The sequence below is a fragment of the Exophiala spinifera genome, assembly GCF_000836115.1.
Source record: "Exophiala spinifera strain CBS 89968 unplaced genomic scaffold supercont1.6, whole genome shotgun sequence".
Taxonomy (NCBI): domain Eukaryota; kingdom Fungi; phylum Ascomycota; class Eurotiomycetes; order Chaetothyriales; family Herpotrichiellaceae; genus Exophiala; species Exophiala spinifera.
In genome coordinates, this window is record NW_015622518.1 from 68,379 (window position 1) to 92,546 (window position 24,168).

At 45.1% G+C, this 24,168-nt stretch overlaps 5 protein-coding genes across 5 annotated transcripts; 4 read left to right on the forward strand and 1 right to left on the reverse strand.

Annotated features, from left to right (window-relative positions):
• Positions 1-569: 569 nt before the first annotated feature.
• PV08_07942 (uncharacterized protein) lies at positions 570-2,198 on the forward strand (the record flags this gene model as incomplete). The annotated part of the gene is made up of 4 exons (XM_016382269.1): positions 570-900; positions 957-1,007; positions 1,060-2,041; positions 2,099-2,198. The coding sequence occupies 4 exons, from the start codon at positions 570-572 to the stop codon at positions 2,196-2,198; spliced, it is 1,464 nt and encodes a 487-aa protein (XP_016232972.1).
• Positions 2,199-3,146: 948 nt separating this feature from the next.
• PV08_07943 (uncharacterized protein) lies at positions 3,147-4,765 on the forward strand (the record flags this gene model as incomplete). The annotated part of the gene is made up of 2 exons (XM_016382270.1): positions 3,147-4,517; positions 4,577-4,765. 2 exons carry the CDS (start codon positions 3,147-3,149, stop codon positions 4,763-4,765), a joined length of 1,560 nt encoding a protein of 519 aa, XP_016232973.1.
• An 872-nt stretch (positions 4,766-5,637) lies between these two features.
• Positions 5,638-6,075, forward strand: PV08_07944 (uncharacterized protein; the record flags this gene model as incomplete). Its single annotated transcript, XM_016382271.1, has 1 exon — positions 5,638-6,075. One exon carries the CDS (start codon positions 5,638-5,640, stop codon positions 6,073-6,075), a length of 438 nt encoding a protein of 145 aa, XP_016232974.1.
• Positions 6,076-8,609: 2,534 nt separating this feature from the next.
• On the forward strand, positions 8,610-10,328 carry PV08_07945 (uncharacterized protein; the record flags this gene model as incomplete). Its single annotated transcript, XM_016382272.1, has 4 exons — positions 8,610-8,752; positions 8,799-9,254; positions 9,302-9,361; positions 9,416-10,328. The coding sequence occupies 4 exons, from the start codon at positions 8,610-8,612 to the stop codon at positions 10,326-10,328; spliced, it is 1,572 nt and encodes a 523-aa protein (XP_016232975.1).
• A 1,194-nt stretch (positions 10,329-11,522) lies between these two features.
• Positions 11,523-13,214, reverse strand: PV08_07946 (uncharacterized protein; the record flags this gene model as incomplete). The annotated part of the gene is made up of 1 exon (XM_016382273.1): positions 11,523-13,214. The coding sequence occupies one exon, from the start codon at positions 13,212-13,214 to the stop codon at positions 11,523-11,525; it is 1,692 nt and encodes a 563-aa protein (XP_016232976.1).
• Between the last annotated feature and the right edge of the window lie 10,954 nt (positions 13,215-24,168).

Here is a 24,168-nt window from a genome sequence, read left to right on the forward strand (position 1 = left end):
GAATCTGAGTTACACTATGAGCTTACGGCGGATGTGTCGGGTCATTTTTTTATCTTCACCTAACTCCTCCTCTAGCTACTATAGGAGATAACATAGGAGGCGCTAATAGCTCCCTCGGGCCGCCTCTAGCACTGATAAGGGGAAGTGTTCCCTGCGGCTAGTTTTTCCCCTTATCATTTCTGTGGAGTTGGCGTTCTCCATTGCCATCCTGATACTTGCTTTGGCCTATCAAAACAATCCCGGCCTGAAACCCGCTTATACCCCGGAGTCGGGGAAGATTCCGTTATCTAATGGAAATGTCTTTTGGTTCCCGGGATCTTGGTCTGGCCAAGTAGATCCCATGGACCACAGATTTGTAGCGGTCGATACAATCTTGGGCGAAGTCATTGTGACCAGTCGAGAGCAGTCTAGGAGCTGTATATCCATTAGTCCTCCCACCCCCCATGGCTTCCTTTCTTCAAGGTGCTGACCGTCTCTTCTTTTGAACCAAGCAGGACTAGTTTTCTCTGTTCTCTGCCCACTCGTTAAGCCCGGCTCTTTAGAAGACGTCCTTTCTGCGGCAACCCATCATGTCTATCATTGGTGACCCTCACCCTGCAGCTTCGACTGCGACCTCGGACATCAGCTCTGCCGGCCAGGATAAGATGGCCTACATCAGTGAAGAATTGGCTAGGGCTGAGACCAAAGCAGAAGGCGACTTGGTCGATATGGAGACTCATGAAGTTTTCAAGAAGAGCGTCGATGGCGTCGAGTTTCGAACTGTGAGCTGGCAGAAGGCCACGCTCATATTCAGCAAAATTGAATTTGCCATGAGCATCCTGGCCATTCCATCCGCCCTGGGGGCCCTGGGGGCCGTGGGAGGTGGACTGTCTATTGTCGGATGGACTACACTTAACACCTGTATGTCGGTGGCTTTCCACAGCTCTACGTTTTTGATGCTGACCGAAGGCGTCTAGATACCGGTGTTTTGCTAGGTGGTATCCGCAACAGACATCCAGAATGTCACAGTAAGCTATCTTTGCCCTCCTCTTGAAGATCCTGTTTTGACACCGTGATAAGCACTCGCAGACATGATGGCCTTGGTTTGGGGCAAATGGGGTCGTGAATTCGTCATCGTTCAACTTGTGATTATCCAAATCTTGGTCTGTGCCTCGGGCATAATCTCGACTGGGACGGGCCTCAATGCACTCTCCAACCATTCCGCCTGTACGGTGGTCTTCAACTTTGCGTCCGCAGCGATGATCACCATCTGTTCATCTATCCGCACTTTCTCCCGCCTGGGCTTGCTTACGTGGTTCGGATTTGCGACGTTTTTCATTTCTGTCTTCATCTTTTCGGTCGCAGTTTCACAGCAAGACCGGCCAGCGGCAGCACCGCAAACAGGCCCCTTCGATCTTGGATTCGTGGCCGTTCGAAGTCCAGGGTTCATTGTTGGAATGCTCATGACACTCAACATCTTCGTCAGCACCAGTGGCCCTTTCATGTATCTTCCTGTCATCGCGGAAATGAAAAACCCCAAAGATTTCAAAAAGGCAACGATCCTAGCCGGTGTCATTGTCGGCATTATCTATTTTACCTTTTCAATGGTCATCTACGCCTACTGCGGTGTTTGGATCGCAAGTCCCGCTTTCGGCAGCGCGGGGACGCTCTTCAAGAAGATCTCTTATGGCGTCGCAATGCCTGGCCTCGTTATTGGCGTCGGCCTCTACCAACACGTTGCGGCCAAGTATCTCTTCGTCCGCATCTTGCGGAACTCCAGGCACCTTCAAGCCAACACGCTGGTCCATTGGGGGACGTGGCTGGGGGTCAATCTCTGTCTAGGTACTCTCGGATTCATCGTCGCCGAAGCAGTCCCAGTGCTCAACTTTTTGCTTGGTCTTTCTGCGTCCCTCGGCTCTGCGTGTTTCAGTCTGATCTACCCTATTATTCTCTGGGCGAATGACTTCAGGGAATATCGAACTGGCACTCTGAAGCAAAAGGCCAACTATGTATTCAACGTGTCGATTGCAATTATTGGGGTTTTTATCCTGGTTGGTGGCACGTGAGTACAACCGTCCTCTTACACAAACATGCCCCGTTACTGACAGTGTGATGTTAGGTATGCTGATGCTATCTCTATCCGGGATGCTTTCCGATCTGGATTTATTTCGAAGGTTTTTGACTGTGCGGATAACTCGGGTTCTGTTGCCACAGGCTGAACAACTCTACTATGTTGGGAGTGCTTATCACCTCCAGCGATCGATTACTTTGTCCGCGATGAGCTTTATCCCGGGTGGCTCAATAACAGGCAGGCAAGACAGAGACGGAGGCAGGATCGACGTGTGAAAGCTGGTTAAACATACACCCTATATTGTGGCTTGGTTTGGCTGACTGTATACTTGAATGCACCTACGTACATATTTTCTAGTTATTCTCAATGATCCAGATTCCGTCCGTGTGATTTCACACAGGATTGTTACGCATTTCTCTCGTGTTTCGCAAGATCGATAAGATCGTATTACCAACATGTTGAACCTGGGTTTACATGGTCTGACGTACTCCAAGCAGCGATCTGCTCCCGCTGTTAATTCTCTTCGCGTTGCTATGGCAGGCGGTGAATGAGTCATGTCGCTGCTATCTCGGAAATTCCCTGCCTCACACCACTTGGGCTCTGGGTCACTCACAGATATGTATTCCATTTCATGGGTACGGCAATTTCTGTCTTGTGCAGCCGATTGCTCGATTCTGGAGTTCGTCAGAAACTTGATACCACGTTACAAACCACCATGTAGCTGTCGGAATTTCAGCGCAATACCCGCCTGTTAACTGATAATCCGCGGCGGGGGGAGATAGATCAGCCCCCCGATTGTGGTACTTTTTTGTCCCGAGTCGCGGCAACTTTTCCCATTGGATCAAATTCCGGCAACTCGAATGCCTCCACCCGTCAACGACTTACACTAGGGTTGACCCCTTATCTCGGTGTGAAACTGGTTACTCGAGGTTGGACTTCGGAGCTTCGGGGTTATAAAACTGAAATCTATCATCCTTTGGTGTGGCTTCGACATTAGTGTGGCAACACGAGTTCCATTCTCAGCAGGTCGCTTCCAACGAAATCCGTGACGAGGACAGAAAAGTGGTGTTTGCACAAGACTCAGAAACCATTCGATATGAATCTTCAGCACGATGGGTTTAGCTGGAGTCACCTCCTTCGATACTTGAGCTGGGCGGCCGCATCTTTTCTCGTCGCTCAAGTTGCCCTGTTTCTCTACAGGGCATTCACCTCGCCATTGCGTTCGGTGCCAGGACCTTTGCTTGCTCGATTCGGTAGAATTTATTACTTTGTGCGAGTGTCCCTGGGTCGTTGGGAGCGTGAAGATATCGCCCTGCATCGACGCTATGGGCCTGTCGTCCGGGTTGGAGCAGACCTCTACAGCATTGACTCACCGGAAGTGATAAAGAAAGTGTACGGCATTGGTTCCAAATTCCCCAAGTCGGATTGGTACGACGCATGGAGACATCCAGATGTTAACCGACTACACCTCTTTCCTGATCGCGACATGAAACGGCATGCCGAGACACGAAGACGGTTTCAGGCCATGTACTCGATGTCTAGCTTGGTTAGCTATGAAGGATATGTGGACGAGTGTGCCGTTATTTTTCGCCAGAAACTCAATCAATTTGCCGAGACTGGTGAGACAATCGACATGGCTCACTGGCTACAATGTTACGCGTTTGATGTCGTTGGCAATATTACATACTCGACTCGATTTGGCTTCATGGATGAAGGCAAGGATGTTGCTGGTTTGATGAAAGCTTTACACGACATGTTGAAATATGGCACGCTGGTGGGCGTTTACGCCTCGTGGCATCCTTTGGTCTTTGACATCTTCAGTCGCTTAGGGCTTGGAGGTGCTTCAGGCCGAAATTATTTGATCCAATATGTTCAGGACCGTCTGGAGCAGAGAAAGGCCGATAACAAAGCCAATGCACTTCAGGGCATTAGCAAAGGACACGCAACTGACGCACCCATGGACTTTTTGGAGAAACTCATGATTGCGAATCAAGCGGATCCGGAAAAGGTAACACCAGGCCACGTCTTTCTGATTGGCATGGGCAATATTATCGCTGGTTCAGACACGACGGCAGTTAGTCTCTCGGCGATTCTATACAACCTACTCAAATACCCTAACACGATGAAAAAGCTACGACGGGAAATCGAGGAACACTGTTTGAATCCTGAAATTTCGTTTAAAGAGAGCCAGAGTATGCCATATCTTCAAGCTGTCATGAAGGAAGCTTTAAGAATATGTCCTGCAACAGGATTACCACTTTGGCGAGTAGTACCTGAGGGGGAAGGTGTCGAAATCTGCGGCCACTACTTTCCTCCTGGCACTACCGTTGGCATCAACACCTGGTGCGCCCACTACAATGAAGATGTCTTTGGTCCAGACGCCAAGGAGTTCCGCCCTGAGAGATGGCTCGAGGCCGAGAAGGAGGGAGGTGAGAGACTTAAGAATATGGAAGCCTACTACATGCCAGTAAGTACAAGGTTTTCCATGTTGAATTCCTTCGAATACACTGACAAGTTGTCCCCAAGTTTGGGCTAGGTTCCCGGACTTGCATAGGTCGGCACATCTCGACTTTGGAAATGTCAAAGTTGATACCCCAGATTGTGAGGGATTTTGATTTCGAGCTCATCGATCCCGAAGGTTGGGACACGGAGAACAGTTGGTTTATCAAGCCTACAAATTTCCGGGTACAAGTCAAGGTTCGGTCTCAAAGATGAGATGGGTCATGCATGTGCATTGGAATTGTCAGAAGTTCGGCTTCACACCAGGTCACACCCTCCTTGATCCGCATGGCTCTTGAACGCCGTCTGAAGATCATTGGCACACGGCTGCGTCTCCAGCTGTGTCAGCAACTGAGAAATCGGGGAAGTTTGAGAGAAGAATTTGCATACATTGTCCTCGACAGGCTTGGAGCCGCTGAAGGATTGGCGGTCTCCCTGCTTTCATCAAAATTTTGGATTCAAATATCACAGGAGGAAAGGGCTCAATGGCCTGTCTCAAAAAGACGTGATGCTACAGTGCTCTAGAGGCGTAAGGAATACTCGAGCCCAAAGACTAGTGTTAAGTAAGCCCTCCACTACGAAAATATAGTCAATACAATATAGTCTCTTAATTCTTAAATCATAAGTAGATGGGCGCCTTTCCTGCATGGAAGAATATTCGTTCTTGAAACAATAGAAACGGCGATCCATAGGATGAATGCTTGCGATAGGCTGAGAGAAAATGTTTCAAGTCCACACCGAGTCTGCCGGGAAAATTCCGAAATGAATGTCCCCTGCGCCACTTTACTGGGACCAGTCGATTTACCCTCTTATCGTCCGAGTGCGTCTGCACAGCCGATATCCAATCGCCTAAGATTCATGTCATTTTCTGCTCAAAATAGCGAGCCCCACGCAGCCGTGTGTGCCGGTGGTTTGTATGCCATCGGCCTCTTCATCAGCGCCCGAATCCGATGTTCCCCGGCGTCCGGGAAGAACTGATCGGCGCTAGAATAAGTCACAGCTTTAAATTCTTTTCAATGCTTCGTTCATTACAGACAACGGTGCGAAGATACGACAGCCACAACATCCCAAGTTGTCTAACGCCTAAAATGTCCGCGCTCCTTGCCAACAAGCCTCTCCTCGGGCCCCTGGTCGCCCTGAACGCCTGGACTTTGGGCATGGAAGCCCTTCTGTACAAACGTCGAACGCCTGCTCTTGCAAAATACAACATCACCTTCGACCCGGAAACCGTCAAGAAGCAGAAAGCAGAGAAGTTGCCAGCTTTCGTCCAATGGCCGGCCGATAATTACAACAACCTACTGGAACAACCTACTCAGTTCTACGCCATCTTGCTGGGGCTGACACTTCTGGGCGTTAAGGATAGGAGGACTGTTGGTTTGGCGTGGGCTTATGTTGGGCTGAGATTCATACACAGCATTATTCATGTTTCCACCAATAAAGTCGTCGTACGCTTTGCGGTCTTTGCCGCGAGTTCATTCGCGCTACTCGGACTCACGGCCGAGACAGCTTGGAAGCTGTTGGTCTGAGTGTCGACATGCAACAGCTGAGCTTGAATTTTACCATTTTGGAGTTGGAGTATTCTGAGCGCCAAGTGGTTGTGGCACTGGAAGGTTGCGTGAGAGAGGTTGATGGTGCAATTCTATCTGTGCCTCATTTTCACTTTCCAGAATAATGACACAAGGGTTTTCTGAATAGTCGGCTACTGCTCACATGGATGTGATGGATGAAAATGTTATTTGGGTACAATCACTTCGACAATACAAGCACGGAGCTGTGGAAATTGAGCAGCATTGACGCGGGATGCTCCAGGACGCGGGAGAATAACGCCCACGGGGGCGGCGAGCCACTGTACATAACATGCTAAGCTGTAGACTGATTGCTGTAGTGATCTCGGGGGTACATCCCATCAGCTAGATTGGGTACGACTTTTCGTAGTCTTGCAGAAGACATTTTTGAGGATTCGATCTTGCCGCAATGCCCGCCTAACCCTACTCTACCACCGCGATTAAACAATGGTACCTACAAGATGCCAAGTAAGTGTCTTGGTTGGGGAAGTCTTCCTATTTGAGATCTGGGGACAATCTTTTTCCTCTCTCTTTGCTGCACGCGACCCGGCCTTGCAGATCACTCTTCCTCGGCTGGGTTATCAATCTGTCAGTTGAATAGGCTTGGCATTATGATCACAGCTCTAATGACCTGTGTCAGCAGGGAACATGCTTTCTTGTCCCACCGAGGAGCTCAAATATAATGTTCGGGATATGATTTTGGACAAGTTGCCTCGGAGATAACATTGACGGTGGTGTAGTCGCGGCCATAGTGATCTGCTGAGGATATCGCTTTCATTCCAGATGGGGTATCGAGTTGCGGGCTGGCTTAACTCAGCCTGTTGCGCAATCTAAGAATTGAACGTCTGACTATATCTACTACGGCTAGGTTTCTCTACCTCGACCTTTAGTCACTAGGTGGCTAGATTTCTTGTTTGAGGTGGCAATCGTCCCAGTGAGTCGTTATACTAGGTGAGTGCTTATCTGCCCATCCATCCGCGGTATATTCGGGAGCGGCAGCCGGAGTTGCGGGTGCCTTTTTCGAATTGGACCGTGCTCCATTTACTACCCGCTCGAATGAGGAGTGGTCAGGTTCGCTTACCAGGCACCCTAGGATTCTTGGTCCCTGCCGGGAAGGAGAGATCTATACGATCCCACTGAGTTATCAGCCAATCTCCTCGTGCCGATTTCCGAAGGGTGGACAATAGCTTAAGAAATTGAGCAGAAGAATATCCGCACATAATGTGCCCACTTGAGCCCTCTCATAGCTGACAAGAAGCACTTTGGCGGCGGCAAGTGACCATATTTAGGCTGTGCCTTCTGCCCTCGACAAATCGGTCTAGGCAAAGAGAGCTGTCGAGTCCAATCTGCTCAGATGCTATATCCAAATACTTTGTCTCCCCTAATACAATCACAGTGAATCAAGAACGATTGACTATCGTAGAAATTCTCTCCAAGCATGCCATACAAAACAATAAGTGGTCACATTGAGAGGATTTCTTGTTCCGGTGAGCCGGAGCCAGGACAGGGCAGTTGTTAGTGGAGTGGGATGCAAGCCTGCAGCTCTTCCCATATCTCCGTGCACATGGTGGACAGAATCAGTCCAGCTATCGTTGCTGCTAGACTGTGTTCTCGGGCCAACCGCATCAACTTCACCTTCCGATTAACCGTTCACTCGCTTGAAGCAAACACGCTAATGGTCCAGGTACTGCCACCAAAAGGCATCTAAAGGGGCCTCGAAGTTTGTAAGAAATATCCCCACAGATAACTCGCTTGCAGGTGTATGAGGCTACGGTACCATTACGATGGCTTATCAGGGTCTCGGTGAGTCTAAGGCACTCGGGCCGAGTCTCTCATCGAATGAGTTTGCTCAGGCTTCCTTGTGTTAGTCGAGATTAGCGCCACATATAGGCGAGATGAAAGATTTCCGAAAGTTTCCCTGATTGCTGGATTTTATCTGAGAAATGCTGCAACTTGAGATTTTGAGAAGTCCGACCACTCGTTCACCGCGAGCTATCCACTCGAGTACAGGAGAGTTCTTCTGTTTTGGCCTAGTGTATTTGTGGAAACTATGTGGAACTCGACAGTCTACTCCACGTGTTAAGAATATCATGCTAACCCAAGTCCGACCCATTGGGGGAACATTCGTATTGTGGGATTGTGGGATGATGGCACGTTGGAACTCCACGCAGAGAACCCCGTGCCCGTGGTAGTTAAAAGCGACCCCTTATCATGGTCTTATCTATGTATATGGAATGCTGCCCCACACGAATGAGGCCTTCTGGTGGTCTCGTTCCAAGTCTTATCTAACTCTCTCGATTCCTAGCTACTCGGATGATTTATATCACGGATGGTTCAATGATCCGAGCCATCCCCGTCATCCGCGAGCCGTTGTAGACGTGTCGTTGTATACATATACTCAGTACTTACCGTGTTGTGTGCAAGTACTCATCTTGCCAATTTCTCGAGGAAGAGGAACGGAATTACCCTATCACAGAGCTGTTATACACAACATCATGGTCACTCCCACGGTAGAGGCAAAGGATGCGGCCATAACCGAACAAGGCTCAACCACGGTTATGGACATTATTCCAGGCACTGAGTACATGCATGAGAAAGAGGCAGTCGATGATGCTACACATGATAGTGTCGGCCACGAGTAAGACTCTACTCAGTTGTTCATGCTCAACACTGACGACTCACAGTCTTTTCCCCCGGCCTACTGCTGACCCACTTGACCCTCTGAACTGGACAAAATGGTGGAAAATCCTAGCCATCTACAATGTCTCGATGTGCAATTTCTGGTTCGCTGTATCCACGCTGTCGCTGTCACCCTTGTTCCCGCTATACATGGAGCAGTGGGACATATCAGCTTCTCAAGTCGGCTTGACGGTTGGGCTCCCCATTCTCCTCCTCATGGTCGGGAGTTTTCTCGCTGTCTCCACCGCAAACATCTTCGGGAGACGCGCTTGTTTTATTATTTTTGGAGCCTTGTTCATCGTTACGAGTGTATGGCAAGCGGTGGCAAAATCTTACGGCAACTTCCTGGCAGCCAGGGCCTTTGTTGGGCTGGTCTCTGCACCATGCGAAGCAATCGGAGTTCAGGTAGCTGCGGACATGTTTTTTCTCCACGAGAGAGGTATCTGGGTGGGCGTTGCCATGTAAGCGAGACTATATGCCACCGTTATTTACTCTAAACGTTATGCAGACTATCAACGTTCCTCGGAACCTTCATCGGACCTGTCATTGCTGGAACAATGGGCGAACGGTAAGTGGGATATTCATCGCTTCCTATAACATAAGCTGACACCCCCACCCGCAGCTACGGATGGCCCAGTTTCTTCTGGATGTGCCTTGGGACGTTTTCCTTCTCCTACATATGTTTGGTCCTTACATTCCCAGAGACGAAATACCGCCGACATGCTGGAATGACTGCCCAAGAGACACACGCACCATCAATTCTGAGCAAAGGACGGCCTTCGAAGGCCAATTTCAAACTGATCCAAAGCCGGGACCCGCGTTGGAAGATGTTCCTTTTGCGTGACACCGTCATGCCTTTCCAAATCTGCTATTTTCCAATTGTCCTTTGGACTGGTTTATGTTTGACAGCGGGAGCAGCTATTACCCTGGTCTGGAACTTGATACAATCGTTCGCCTTCAGCGCGCCACCTTACAACATGAACCCGGAGCAGGTTGGCTACCTGAATTTTGGCATGGCCATTGGGCTCGTCATCGGCACGTTGACTGCTGGACCTCTGTCAGATTGGGTTGCCCGGAAGCTTACTCAACGCAACAACGGTATCTGGGAATCAGAGATGCGTCTTCCTGCCATTCTGCCATATGCGGTCATCATCACCATCGGAACAGCGATAGCTGCTGTCGGTTTGCATAGGCAGTGGAGTTGGGCCATCATTGTCGTTTTCGGCTTCGGTACTGCTGGCATGATGCTCAGCAGCCTTCCCACCATTGCCATTGCCTACGCTGTAGACTGCTATCGACCTGTCAGCGGCGAGATCATGGTTGTTGGAACCTTCATCAAGAATGTTGTTGGCTTCTCGTTTTCGTACTGGGTGCCAACGCTTGGATTGACGAAGGGCTTTCATGTTCCTATCCTGGTATGGTACGCGTTTTGCTTACTAGCATTCGTGCTGACAATCCCCCTATACATATGGGGCAAGCGACTACGCATGATGACTAGTAAGAGTAAAGTACACCAGCTTGAGGAGATCATGTAAGCATGGTCTAGAGGGGCCGGTGTGGACAAAGAGTCTATCCTTCATGAGGTGAAGACGAAAGGCAGTTCTTGTGTACTCGTTGGTAACTAGATCTACAAGACTATATGTCATGCAACGCTCGATGTTTAGGGTTCAACCAGGATGTATTGACAAGACTGAACTCCAACACTTGGAGATCAGGTCTTGTAGTATTTATACAGCAAATAGAGCGACTACTTTTCTCCTACTTGCATGTTTTCTCTCTTCTCCGTCGCATTCGGGGCGTTCAGAGAGTCATCGGCGAGAGCATGTTCAAAATGAGGTCATTAATATAGCGAAACATAGTGCGTGTTTGGTGACTGGAAGGTGTTGCAAAGTTGTGAGGAGCGTCAGGGCGTCGGCATTTCTTAGGGTGCGCGAGGCTAGAGTACAAGGTTGAAATGACGTTCTCAGAGGGACCTGCAACCCAGCCTGTTCAAAAGTATACTTGTTATATCTGGTTAATGGGGTTCATCGAAAACCCCAAGAATTAATGTACAATGATGTTACGCTTCGCTCTACGTAGGATGTCACGACACTTGGAATTTTCCGACAAGTAGGAAGTATAAGAAGGGAGGCCGCTGAGAGTGTAGTTCCTGAGCGAAATACCAGAGCAAAATGATCACAAACAAAATGTGTAGGTGTCAAGGGTGTGAGATTACGCTCGGGCTCTTAAATTTTCTTCTTTAATTCATTATTCTTTTCTGCACAATCATGGCTCCTCGTTGAAGATATATGACCAAGAAATGACTATTCCTTCTCCCTATGATTCCATATCCGAGGGCATCGGGACTGAATCTTCAACCTTGGGTATGATCGTGAACGAAGTTGAATACGTATCCCGCCGCGATTAGTGTCTCTCAGCGTACAACAGTGTTGCTCAGTGTCGCTAAGACTCATTAGTACTGAACACAAGTAATTCCCCTTGATTGCCCTCGATCTTGGTTACGTGCGGTGGTGGCCAGTTCATCCCGCACGTATGCATGTTCGCTTTACCTTTTTCATGTTCATTGGCTATCGTCACAGCTTTGTAGGCGATCTGCCGGTCAGGTCTATTCGTAACACCCACCAGGCATAGATATTTTTATGTAATTTGGGAAATTCAGGTCTCTGTTGTAGTAGTTTAAATCTTGTCTCAGTAGCTATAACTGATAAACGAAAGCAAAAATCCTGTTTCTATTCAATCTCAATCTTGATGTTCCCAATTCCACGATCCACACAAGCTTGTAAGGCAACCCCCTTCTGGCTAGGCAGGAGAGCCGTGCTTTTATGTTGGACGTTTCCTTTGCAGAGAATCACCTTGCACGCACCGCATGCACCGCTGAGACAAGATGAAGCAACATCGAACCCGGCCTGCGTCAACGCGTCGAGAAGAGTCCTGTTGGCTGGGACTGTCAGGACGCCATGTCTGCTCTCGTCCGGGTCGTCGACTTCGACGTCGAACGGGTCGCCAAAGTCGCCCCCTTCAGCACTCCCGAAATCTTCATAATGGACCATGTGCTCTGGGTAGCCAAGCTCGCTAGTGATTCGGGCACATTCTTTCATCATCCTCGATGGGCCGCAGGAGAATATCCGGACGTTCGGTGTGCCGTCTTGGGACAACTTAGGGATGATGGATGATATATTGAGGCGATTACCCTCTCCAGAAAAGTAAAGAGAGGTTTTATCCTTACGAAGTCGATTGAGGAAGGCAGCTTCTTCAGGCATACGAGCTGCGTAGTGGACATGATATGGCAGGCCTTTGTTTTCCCAATCCTGGATGGATGGAAGGAAGGCAGTGACTCCGATGCCCCCGACGATCACGACTCTCTGAAGACTCTCGTCACACTTTTTCTCCTTTTCTTGCGCACCCAAATTGTCACCAGGAGACATTGTGATCTCATCCCCAATTTTGAGAGAGTCGTGGAGATAGGTCGAGCCGCCTGTGGAGTTCTGATGAAGAGACACTCCGAGGGTGAATTTGTACAGATTTCCCTCAACAATTGAGTAGGTGCGGCTAATCGGGTTGCCCTTGGGTCCAAAGGTGATCATGGCGAAAGCGTAAGCGTTAAATTCAGGTGTCCTAAGCACCAGATTCTCGCTCAGCTCGAAAGTGAGTTTACGGACGCGGGAGGCAACCATCCGGGCATCGACGAGTTTGTATGGTTTTGGGGAGTGTATCAGCTTTTCGTTTGCAATGTCAAGCCACAATTGAGTCATTGGCAGCTGCGTGCATTCGGACAGCAGACGAAGAGGGACAGTCTTACCCCTGATGACTCTCTGCACGTTCAGTATAGACCATTCCGGGTAAGGCCGTTCGAGTAGCGAGATTTTGTCTCCTTTACAGACCATGCCCGGCTGTAGGACTCGCATATTCCAGCCAGATCGGCCGGATTGAATCGTGCGCTTCAACATCCTCGGCCACTGAAAGCGGTGGTTGAGTTTGTAACAGGGATGTCTTGGCTCGCTTACCTCCAGCAGGACGCCGGAGCCGAGCTTATACACATCGCCAATACAGACATTGTCTTCCCTCATTCCCGTTGTAACAAGATTCTCTCCAAATGACCCAACCTCGTACAGATCGGGTTGAGCAATGCCCTTTTCTGATCGCCATTCTTTATAGTTGCCAGAGTCATACTGATGTACAGCGCGTTCTGTGCCACCATGGAATGCTGCAGAGTGTTCATCTCCTTCTAAACCTGTCGGTCCACAGAAGATCGGCTCTGTATGTGCTTTCTTGTAGATGGCGGTGGTGATGTGTCCCCCGAGGCCGGCTTTCTTGACTTTTCCGGTCCGTGCTTGAAGCAGAGTGGTTTCTGGAGGCCACGGTGCATGCTCCAGCACAGTGATTCTTTCCCTAGGGATATTTATTGGTGGATGCATAGCCATTTCTCTGATAATAGTTGTTAATGCCTGGCAAGATAAAGATGCGCTCCACAGTTTTGTGCTGACGAAACCGAGAATCAACGGTCCAAAGAAGTTGGGTTGCAGTATTCCAAGTATAGCATTTAATCCCGGCAGAAATATGCTCTGGTTGCATTGGCCAACATTCGAGAAGTTCTTCAATTAAGAAGAGGTCACGAGCTGCACTAAGAAGCAGGGCCTTTAAAAGGGTGCCGAGTCCGTTAGTCCGTTAGTCCCAAGCCAGTCCCTTAGTCCCAAGCCAGTCCCGAAAGAGTTCCAGCCTCGATAAGGCTCGCAGGTAGACAGACAGATTAGAAGATATAAGGTGCGATAAAGTGGAGGGGGAACGAACTGTGCATGATTCTCCCGCTCGTTAAAGCCGAGATAAAATTGACCCTTCAACAGAATGAAGGTGATAGGGCGGGACTACGAACAACTAGATACTTTGGCGGCATCTTTGCAAGGGGCTAGACTTATGCGCCCGCTACGAATGCGTCGAGACTTCGGGAGGTGAAGCGGGGAGATTTCGGGTGCTCCTTGAGCGTGTCGAGAAGTCCCGGACCTTCGAACCGCTTCAGCTCTTCCGGTCTTTATCGGGTCAGAAGGTTCTCCAGGCAGATAGGAAAGGTGGGAATTCCTTATCTTCCCAACGCATACTGTACTTTTCTCAACGGGAAGTGCATCTTGCATGTGGCTACTGAAGTTCAGATGCGGCTCCCCGTGAAGTAAGAAGTTGTGGGACATCGGTATTGTCGAGACTAGAGTATCATAACCACCTGGCGGGTTGCGAGCAGCAAAATATCCGAAATTGGCGCGGTAGCTGGGGTTGGCTATAGGGTGGTTCTCCCGGCATGGCAAAAGTCAATACGCCTGTGTATGGATATCTTACAGTATCAAAGATGGTTGAACTTCTTATCCGACGAACTGTTATAGTGTAATTCTCTAAATTGTCTGCTACCTAATCTGATGGACCGATGTGGTCTCAAGGTCCAAGCCCGCGCGTATCTCGGCGGAAAAATATCGTCGAATTTACATTGTAGTGGGAGGCCTTGAACACCGACCCACCAGTTCAATGGAGGACCGTTTTAAGGTAGACAACCACGTGGAGGAAGATATCAGCACCATTGCTAACCGCGCAATAGGTGATGCCGTTCAATTTGTGGTCTCAACTGATACGACCGTTATCCGTGCCAACAATAGAGGGTTTGGGTAGGAACGAGAAAGATCGGAGGCCACCTCTATGGTAACTAACTGGTATACTGGTATTGAATCGAATTGCGAACTGTCTGGGTCGACTAAAGTTCCTCGGTACGAGGCGGATAAAGCTGAATTAGCACTATGTCCCTCAAAAAGGCGAGGGCTGCCGGGGCAGCCGGGGCAAATGCGGAACGTTCTTCGGCGCCTGGGCCTTGTTCCAGTTAGCAGGGGACTCTCGAATCAATACCCCGAGATATGAGAAGTCAGCTTGCCCTCCCGACCTAGCGGTGATCCTCGCATCAGCCGTCAAGAGAAGCCAGAGCTAGCTCCTCTCAGAGGGATATCAACCGCACGCAATGATCTGTGTCAACCGCTGAGAGTGGGGACAACAATCCGGCGAGCGAAATCTATGGTAACGCCTAAATCTGGTAATGGGTATTTCGCATAATGGGGTCTGTATTTCGCCTAACGCCAAGGTCCCTATACCCGGTTGGGCCAGTATATAGACCCCCCTCTTTATTTCGCACAAGACGCCCCTCACGCCTATAATTTTGACTCCTCACACTTATACAAGGGGTCTCCCTAAACGGGCCGGCACCCCCCTAGTCGCTCCTATAATTCTATATTATTTTGTTCGTTAACTACACTCTCATGGCGCATTTTTTTTCATTGAAAATCCCTTAGTAATTAGATTTCACTGCTCTATAAGTGTATGCCCTCATGTAGAATAAAGATTAATTTTGAAGTGGTTGTAGAGCAGTGTAAACAATAGGTGTTCACCAGAGAGGGGTTTCAGGGAGACCCCTTGTAACTTAGACCCATCACGCCTATAATCTAGACCTATCACAACCGTACTCTATTAGGCTTCTCGCCCCTATAACTTAGGCTCTTCATGCGCGTAACTTAGACCTCTTACAGCCACATTTTGGGTCTCTCGTGTCTATAATTTAGGTATTTGGACTTAATTTTGCGAGTCTTACAATTTAGGCACCATGAAACTGCAAAGTATGAGTCCTTACAGGCTCTATGGTGATTGTGATGTTATAGTGGTGTCCGGGTAAAGAATAGGCACCTAGTGGGCATGGATAGGCATGAGTCGCGAAGTTAGGGGTGCCTAGAATCGACACTATCGACATACTTAATTAGGCGTTGTGCGAAATATTTGGTTAGCGTCTATCTTGGCACATCACAGGTAGCCCATTTCCATTCTCTCCCTGTCTACTCATCGATTACAACCCCTATTCCGTGCCCGTAACAGCCTATAATTACGCCTATCACTACGCTATCTAGCCATGTCGACTCCCGTCCAACTAGCCACGAAAACGAAAGCCCTTTGGCCTATAAATCGGCCTCAAATGATGAGTTCCATAAGTGTAACTCCGACCAGGAGGGCGTGGCGGCGCAGGAAGATACCCTGGAGGCTCTCGACACCACGCAACCTAGTGAAGAGGCCGCGGAGGAGGAGGTCAAGATCGAGGACAGGCAACTCATATTCCAGAAACCATGACCTTTCGACTAGACTAGGTATATATAGAGTGCATTTCGCGGCGAAAAGAACTCCCATAGGAGATTGGTGAGAGTCGCCTCTAACTAGCACACAGAGAGCATCACTTGTATCGATCCTTGTATCGATCCTTGTATTCCTTGCATCGTTCTTAGCATCATTATATTTTGGAAGTCTAGAGCGCCTAGAACGTAAGCCTAGAACTCGAGCCAAGAACGCTGTGAATAAGCCCCCTTAGGGGGGGTAAGGGAAAATTATTCCTCATAATGCGATTTAGGCGTTACCTAAATCTACTTCAGTATGTTTCTATATTCATTAGACCCTAGTAGTGCTTAACAACTAATCATTAAAGCCTTCGAAGTTGTCTCTTTCTAATTATCGACTTAGTAACGAATTACAAAACTATCTCTAAGGAACTCTAAACCAATATAGACCTAGTAACTAGGTATCTAAATAACTACTTACATTATAGTTTATCTATATTATATATTACATTTCGCTTCACCAGAGATATCACTATATATATAGTTTCCTGATAAGTGGGAGATATAGAGTATAGCCTAAGAGCGTGATAGCTATAAGCGATAGTTTTAAGCGAAGTGATCATAATCTAAAATATATAGATATAATTATAAACAAAGTTGACAATATAGTAAGTTTATATAATGACTATATATATATATATCTTAGCGATATTATATTATCTTACTATAGTGTTATTATACTAACCACTATAGCATTATAGCACCACATTATAATACTCTCTTTCTAAACTAGAAAGTTATATACACTAGCCTTGCTTATAAAGCTACCTCGCTTAACTTATCTTTTTTAATATTCTATTATCATGAGTCAATATATAGTCTATAGATAGACCGACTTATAATATTATATTTCACTCCACTAAAAGTGTCACTATATATATTGTTTCTTAATAAGTAAGAAGTATAAAAGATAAAATCACTAAGAATAAAGTACTTAAGCGAATACTAGAGCGAAGTAATTATAATTAAAATATATAACGTAGATACATAGCGAATAATACAACATAGCGAATGACACACACCAACCCCCCCACCAACACCACTATTATTCCACCACAACGCCTGTAATCAATCAAAACTATTTAGAGTCCTCTTCTTCAGATGTCTCTATATCGATCTGACAGGTTCTCGCATTATGTCCGACTTCGTTGTAAGCACCATAACGCCGAGGGCGTGTTTTGGTTCTTGGCTTACGACCACTGTTAGCCTGCTTTTCCTGCTTTATTTGATACGCAATATTAATCTGGTCCTGTAAATCCTGCGCAGCTTGCTGGGTAAGTGATCCTCCTTGCCATAGTCATGTCTTTTTCGCTCTTCGGCGTTTACTAAGTTCCTTATTCGCCTGTCGAAGGATTTAATTCTTCGTCTGTAATAACGCCAACTTATACATTATCTTTAATGTACCCTTCGCAAACTGGTCAATAGCCTCGTAAATCGAGGTTGGAGAGCTATTTTGATAACGAATAATTCGATTCTTGATGAAAGTAGTTTGTGACGAGGCTTTGGTTGGGTTGTTCGGCGTCTGAGATACCCAAGGTTGAGCAGTACTTGGGCGAGAGGTTAGGGGCGTTGGTGTCTTTAATTTAAAATCAAGTGTAGAAATCACTCTCTCCGGGTCGAATGGGATAAGTTTAGCACCTCTAAAACCCCCTTGAATATTACTTTCGGTGATTACAGTAAAGAATGCAGTGCGGAAAGCAGGAAAAAAATTATCCTTGGTAATGTGCGTTATTTAGGCCTGCATTATATTCTCGATTTATTGGCTGTACGCCTTCTTTAACGGGCTAAAACACCTAATATTTAGTGGTTAAAGTAAATAAGAGAAGTGAGGAGGTATACAGAGTGTGATAATGTTGTTCTCTTTATAATATTCCTTAAATTCGTCTGAGTGATGACTTTTATAGTTATTAAGAATTAATAGGCGATATCTATCCATAGTTTAGGACCGAGTATACTTCTTAAAGTGCTAAATTTAGTCTATATCTCTCTTATTCATTATCTAACCATTTTTAGTAACTTCGATAGTCTAGTTAAGTGGAAAACCGCTATTCTTATATCAAGATACAAGGTGATTTTTACCCGCAATAATGATGAATGGCGAGATCGCCTAGCCCTGAGAATTAACGCCCTAAACTATCGTTACCCATTCCCGATTGCTAGGCTGCACCTTTTTAGCCTTAACTCGCCCGTCAGAGCTTGTTATAACCATTGCGGTCAAGATAACGCCCATTATAAACCCAGTTTCGTCAAAGTTATAGATATCCACATCGTGGATTCCATACTTCGTGATTATATTCTGTACAAGTGTAAACCAGCCATGAATAATGGCTAAATCTTCACACTGAGCTCGCTGATAGTTATACTTCCGTTGAAAATGTGTATTGAGCTCTGGACGGCGTTTAACAAAGTTGTTAGCCCAACACGGCCCAACACGTGGCGCGTCGCGTACCGCGAGAAGTCGATTCGCCATATCTCCCACCACAGACACTCGAGGAGGAAATCCTTTGGTAACGTACTGTATGGGGTAATGGCGTATATGGTATAATGACGCACCAAATCCTACTCCACCACCTTTAACTATCATTTCCATCAACCATGGGTTACAAGCGCACATCAGAAGTAGCGAATCGTGAACAGCGACTACAGGACGCCATCTCAGCGTATAAAAACCAAGAGTTTAGCTCGATTCGCGCCGCTGCCAATCATTTTCACGTCTCTGACCGAACTATATCTCGCCATCTCGATGGAGGACTATCACGCGCTCAAGCTAAAGAAGTCGCTTAAATTCTTTTAAACGCGGAGGAAAAGACTCTCGTATAATGGGTCTCGTGATATATATACACTGAAAGTCTCATCACATTAGCGTTGTTGCTGAAAATGGCAGAATTAATTCGACATAAATGTGTCCAACACGCGTCGCAAAATTTATCCTCCACCAAGATCCTCGCATCAATCGGCCACGAATGGCTCTATCGCTTCCTCAATCATTATTTTATTATCCAGAGTATTTATGCTCGTTAGCTAGAGGCCACACGATATAATAACGCGTTATATAATAAAGTAAAGGCCTGGTTTGACGCGGTCGCCACGAAATTTCAAGAGCGCGTCTACCATAATTCTAATATCTGGAACATGGATAAGTCTGATTTTGAGGTCGATGACAGTTAAACTATAAAGATCTTAGTCTCTATTAATTATGCATAATAGCATAAAACTATAGTAGATAAGCAAGAGTGAGTAATTGTTATTGAATATATTAATGCAGCGAGAGAAGCTCTCCCATCAATAATTATCTTTAAGGGTTAAAACCTCAATTCAGGGTGGCTATTATCTTAAACACTAAAGAACTGGCATTTCGCAGTTAGTGAGAATAGCTAGACATTAAACGTTCTTGATTTATAATAATTGATAAAGGTGTTTAAGCCTTAAACACATAAAAAAGCGGCTAGTTAGCCACGATTATTGATCGCTAATAGCCATGAAAGTTATATCAGGGCCGATTTTATTGCCCACTGTATAGAGAATAATATTGACTTACTGATTATGTCTCCTCATTACTCTTATCTTCTTTAGCCGCTTAATATAGAGGTGTTTATGGCCTTCAAGCGCGCCCACTTAAATAAGACTAATATGACTTCTCGACTTAGTATATAACGCATTTCGCGTCTAGAATGAATAGAAATATTTATCTAAGCGCGCGCGAAGGCTGTTAAGTCGAATAATATTCTTAAAGGATGAAGAGGCATAGGTTTAGTGCTAAATAACCTAAAGAAAGTCTTGAAGTATCTCTCGCAAAACCCGACCCAACGCGCTCTTGTTCTAATTACACCGCCAGAAGGGCGTAATCTCAACTTCTCCTTACTCCATAGCTCTTCTCTAGATGATACCGAACTTCGAGAGTTCAACATTTTATTGGATTCTATACTAGCGCAGACACTAGGGCTATCATCGCCTATCAAGCGATATATGGCTCGAGTGACTCAAATAACTGAAACGCTCGCTGTGGAGAACACTCTTCTTCAACGACAGAATCAAGGGCAAGAGGAGTTACTTAAGGCCTGAAAGAGTTATAAGCGAGGCAAAAGAGTTAGGTTGGAAGGCGAATTTATGTATTCAACAGAGAAAGTGTTAAAGGTCGCGCGAGAGGAGGAGGCGGGGCGCTTGGCTAAATGGTCACGCTGATAACCATATCGATAAGTGATTATCAAAAGCGAGTCTGAGGATAAAGATAAGATCTTAGACTACTTATCTAGCTTATTTGAAAATGGGATATCTGTCGTGATACCTCGTTGAAGACTTTTATAGGTGCTGAAGTAGAATTTAGTGCGTTATTATACTATATATATCATTACTCTATATAGTATATTATCTATTTTATTATTTAAGCTTGATTTATATATATAAATATTTAGTGTGTATTAATATTAATTGTCTTTATATTATAGAATTTAAATTATTTATGATTATCTAGATACTATATCTAAGTTAAATTCTATATAATAATATTATATTTTCACTAAATAGTTTTTCTGTCGATATATACTAGGTTTTTAGTATAGTGTAATTATATAAAATTATTTATTATTAATATTGAAAATAATGAACTTAATGAGATTAATATTCTATTTAAGTGTGTTAGTCATTATAAATATCTTATCTCTTTCTTGCTTTAAGTCGTTATATTATGCGTGTATCTTTTTAGGCAATAGATTTATTAATAGAATTCGATATATCTTCTCGCCTTTTACTAAGTATATATAGAGTCTAGATTGCCTTAAATAGTTTCGCTATTAACACTATATTAATCTTATCGTTCTCGAACTTAGCTATAGATAACTTATAAATATAAATTAGATCTAGCCCTAAATCGTGATCCACTAGTGAGTTATTATAGTGACTTCTTATTTATCTTAGCTTAGCACTATATATCTCTTGACGAACTCTTTATTTTTTATGTATTCATTATGAAGAATATAAAAATATAAGGCTAGTTTGTGAGTCAGAAAGAGGATTAATAATAGACTTAGGTCTATTATAAATCAGGGTTTCTAAGGAGTTCTATGGGTTTTTATTATTTGCCACCTAAGTGGAGACTTTGCCACCTAGGTGGATACTTGATTTATAAGCTAGTTGCCACCTTTATAGTATTTAAGGGGCGTTCTCTCCTTAGTAGATAGAAAATAACCAAGTCGGTTAAGCATGCAATATATTCAGTCACCCCCTTGTCTTAACAAGCTTGTCTCACGCAAAAAAGACTAAATAGTAAGATTTATATAATTATATACTTCTTAAGGAAAATAATAAGGCTAAAACTTAATTATAATATTTATAATAAAGAACTACTTACTATAGTAAAAAGTCTTAAAGAATAAAGAGTGTATTTAAAAGGTGCGCTACATTAAATATAGATCTATATAAATTATAAGAACTTATTATATTAAATAAGTATAAAAAAACTTAATTAGAGATAAGTTTATTAAGTGAAAACGCTCGCTTTATATAACTTTAAAATATATTATATTTAAGAAAAAGAAAATACTATAATAGAAACGCTTAGTAAAAGACTAGACTATATAAAGAATATTAAATTAGAAACTATAACAATACTTAAGAAAAAGAATAATATCTTAATATATATAACACTAAAAATTTTAGGGTTTATAAATATTAAGTTAATAAAAAAATAGAAGTGAGAAGTTATTGAGAGAAAATATAATAATAAGTTAATAGAATATTTAAATATAGATAAGACTCTTAAGTTAGTTATAAAGAACTTTACCTAAAAAGAGATTAAGAAAAATATAATAAAGTATTTATTTATTATTTATTTGATCCCGTTTTACGTCCGTCTAACTACACATGGAGCTAATGAAGACGTTGCTCTTCTCGGGCCATCACCCCTCTCTATCCTCTTATCAACACCTTATCCTCCTCTTCTTGTCCTTTCTGTTTAACTTCCTCCTCCACCTTGTTAATATCGCAGGACTGGAACTGTGGTAGCAGTCCTATTCTCTGTATCATTCTAGCTGCGGCGAGACAGCCTTTCTTTGTGTTCAGGAGTGACTTTAATGATGGTCGGGTTCCCCTTTTAAGTCCTGTTCTTAAGTATTCCTCTCTCTCTTCTTCTCACCTTGGACACCTTAGTAGGACATGTTGTATAGTCTCTAGTTCGTTGCACATTAGACAGAATGGACTGTCGATTTGCGGGACTCTTTTCTTATATAGAAAGGCTTGGAAGCCGATCTTCCCTGTATGTAGTTGCACCGTGATAGTAGACTGGTATTTCTTTAACCCATTATGGATTTGGATTATTTTGGCGTTAGGGCGCGATTATAAGATCCGACTATGAGCGCCTTTTAACCCTGTTTCCCAGCGACGTTTCCAGTAGTCATGGCCGTTGGCCGCGATTGCTGTTTTGACTGTGTTCAGGAGTTTTGTGTTTGCTTCTCTGGTTATTTCTTTGTTCAGGTTTGTCTGTCTCTCTAGCGGTTATGGGGAGATAGTGGTGATCTATGCCTAGAGGGTCTGGAAAGGCCCCTAGTATCTTGGTGTTCGGCCGCGAATTCTGTGTCCACGTAAAATTGCTGTTACTCGCTTTTCTATCTCTCTTTTTGTCTTTGATAGTGCGCAGCGCGCTACGACGCCGAGCGTCAGTTTGGTGAGGTGGATATCGAGTGGTTAAACATGAGTTTCTACTTCTAGAGCTTCGATCGACATCGCTTTATACACTCCAGCGACTATCCGTAAAAATTGCCCTTGAACTGCTTGCAGCTTTTTGGCCGTTATTCTTCCTCCTTTGAGGATCCCTTCTGGTCTATACTATATCAGAGATCCGTATATAAGTGCTGGTCGGACTATACCGAGATAAACCTGTCTACTTGCCTGAAGCGATGCACCCTAGTTGGAGCCTTGAAGCGTTTGTATCGTCGCTAGCAGCTTTGGCGCCTTGTCTAGGGTGGCCTTGATATGGGCGTTTCCGCTTAGCGTTCTGTTTAGATATATCTCGAGGATCTTAAGCTTATCATCTGGCTTAATGGTCTGGTCATCTAGTATAAGTGGCTGTTGCATGTTGTCTCTCCTCGCTCTTGCCATGTGGATTATTTTGTATTTGTTGACATTGAACTGAGAGCCATATTGTGTTGCCCATTTCTTATAGATCTGGTGAACTTCCTGAAGTTTCTCGCAGTTACTCTATGTTGAGTCGCTGTAGACTAGTATATTATTGTCGTCTATGAACGTTATGGTGTTTAAGGTAAGCCTTGCTTTCGCACAGTCTTCTACCATATCTGCGTTGTAGAATAGATAGAGAATTGGTGAAATCAGCGATTCTTATAGGATTTCGACTTGAATGTCCATTAGCTGAGAAGTGTAGTCACTAAGTCTAATTAATATCTGTCTATCTTTCAGGAAGCTTACTACCTAGTTAACTAGGGTCTATGGTATTCTTCTCTTCCTTAGGTTGTGGATAAGGTGTGCGTGGGAGACTCGATCGAATACCTTCGTTATATCCATTAATAGAATTGTGACTATCGCTCTTTTACTTCTTATTTAGGCTACTCTAGTCTGCTCATAGATATTAAGGAGTGCGGTCTCTGTGGATCTTCTTGGCCTCGCTCTGTATTGGGTGTCCAGAAGGAGTTCCCATCGTTCTGCGAGGTCGCTGATTCGTCTCGCTACGATAGATTCTAGGATTTTCCCGAGTATGTTGAGTAGGGCGATCGGTCTATACGCCGCGAGGTCGGTGTAGTCTTTCTTTCCTGGTTTCTTTAGCATCACCATGATTGCTTTTCGAAATTCCCTTGGGTGGTATTCATGTTTGAGACATGTTGTGAATAACCTTACTAGTTTTGCTATTGCTTGCTCGGTGATTATCTTCACAATCCGGTTAGGGAGTTCGTCGGGACCTGGTGCCTTATCTAGCTTCGTTTTCCATACCGCGGTCATGAGTTCATCTTGTGAGACCTTGTCTGAAGTTGTCAGTTGCATTGGGTATCTAAATCCTGATAGGTCTTCTAGATCTGCATTGAGAGGGGAGGGGAAGCATTCTTCGCGAAAGATGCCTACTTTCTCCTCTACCCTAATCGCTTCCACGTTATCTTTTTTCAGTGTATCGAAGTACTCAGGTTCGAGTAGTCCTTTCGCTTTCCGTTTCGCCCATTTACTGAGCTTCCAGAGTTTTCCTTGATCCTGGGAG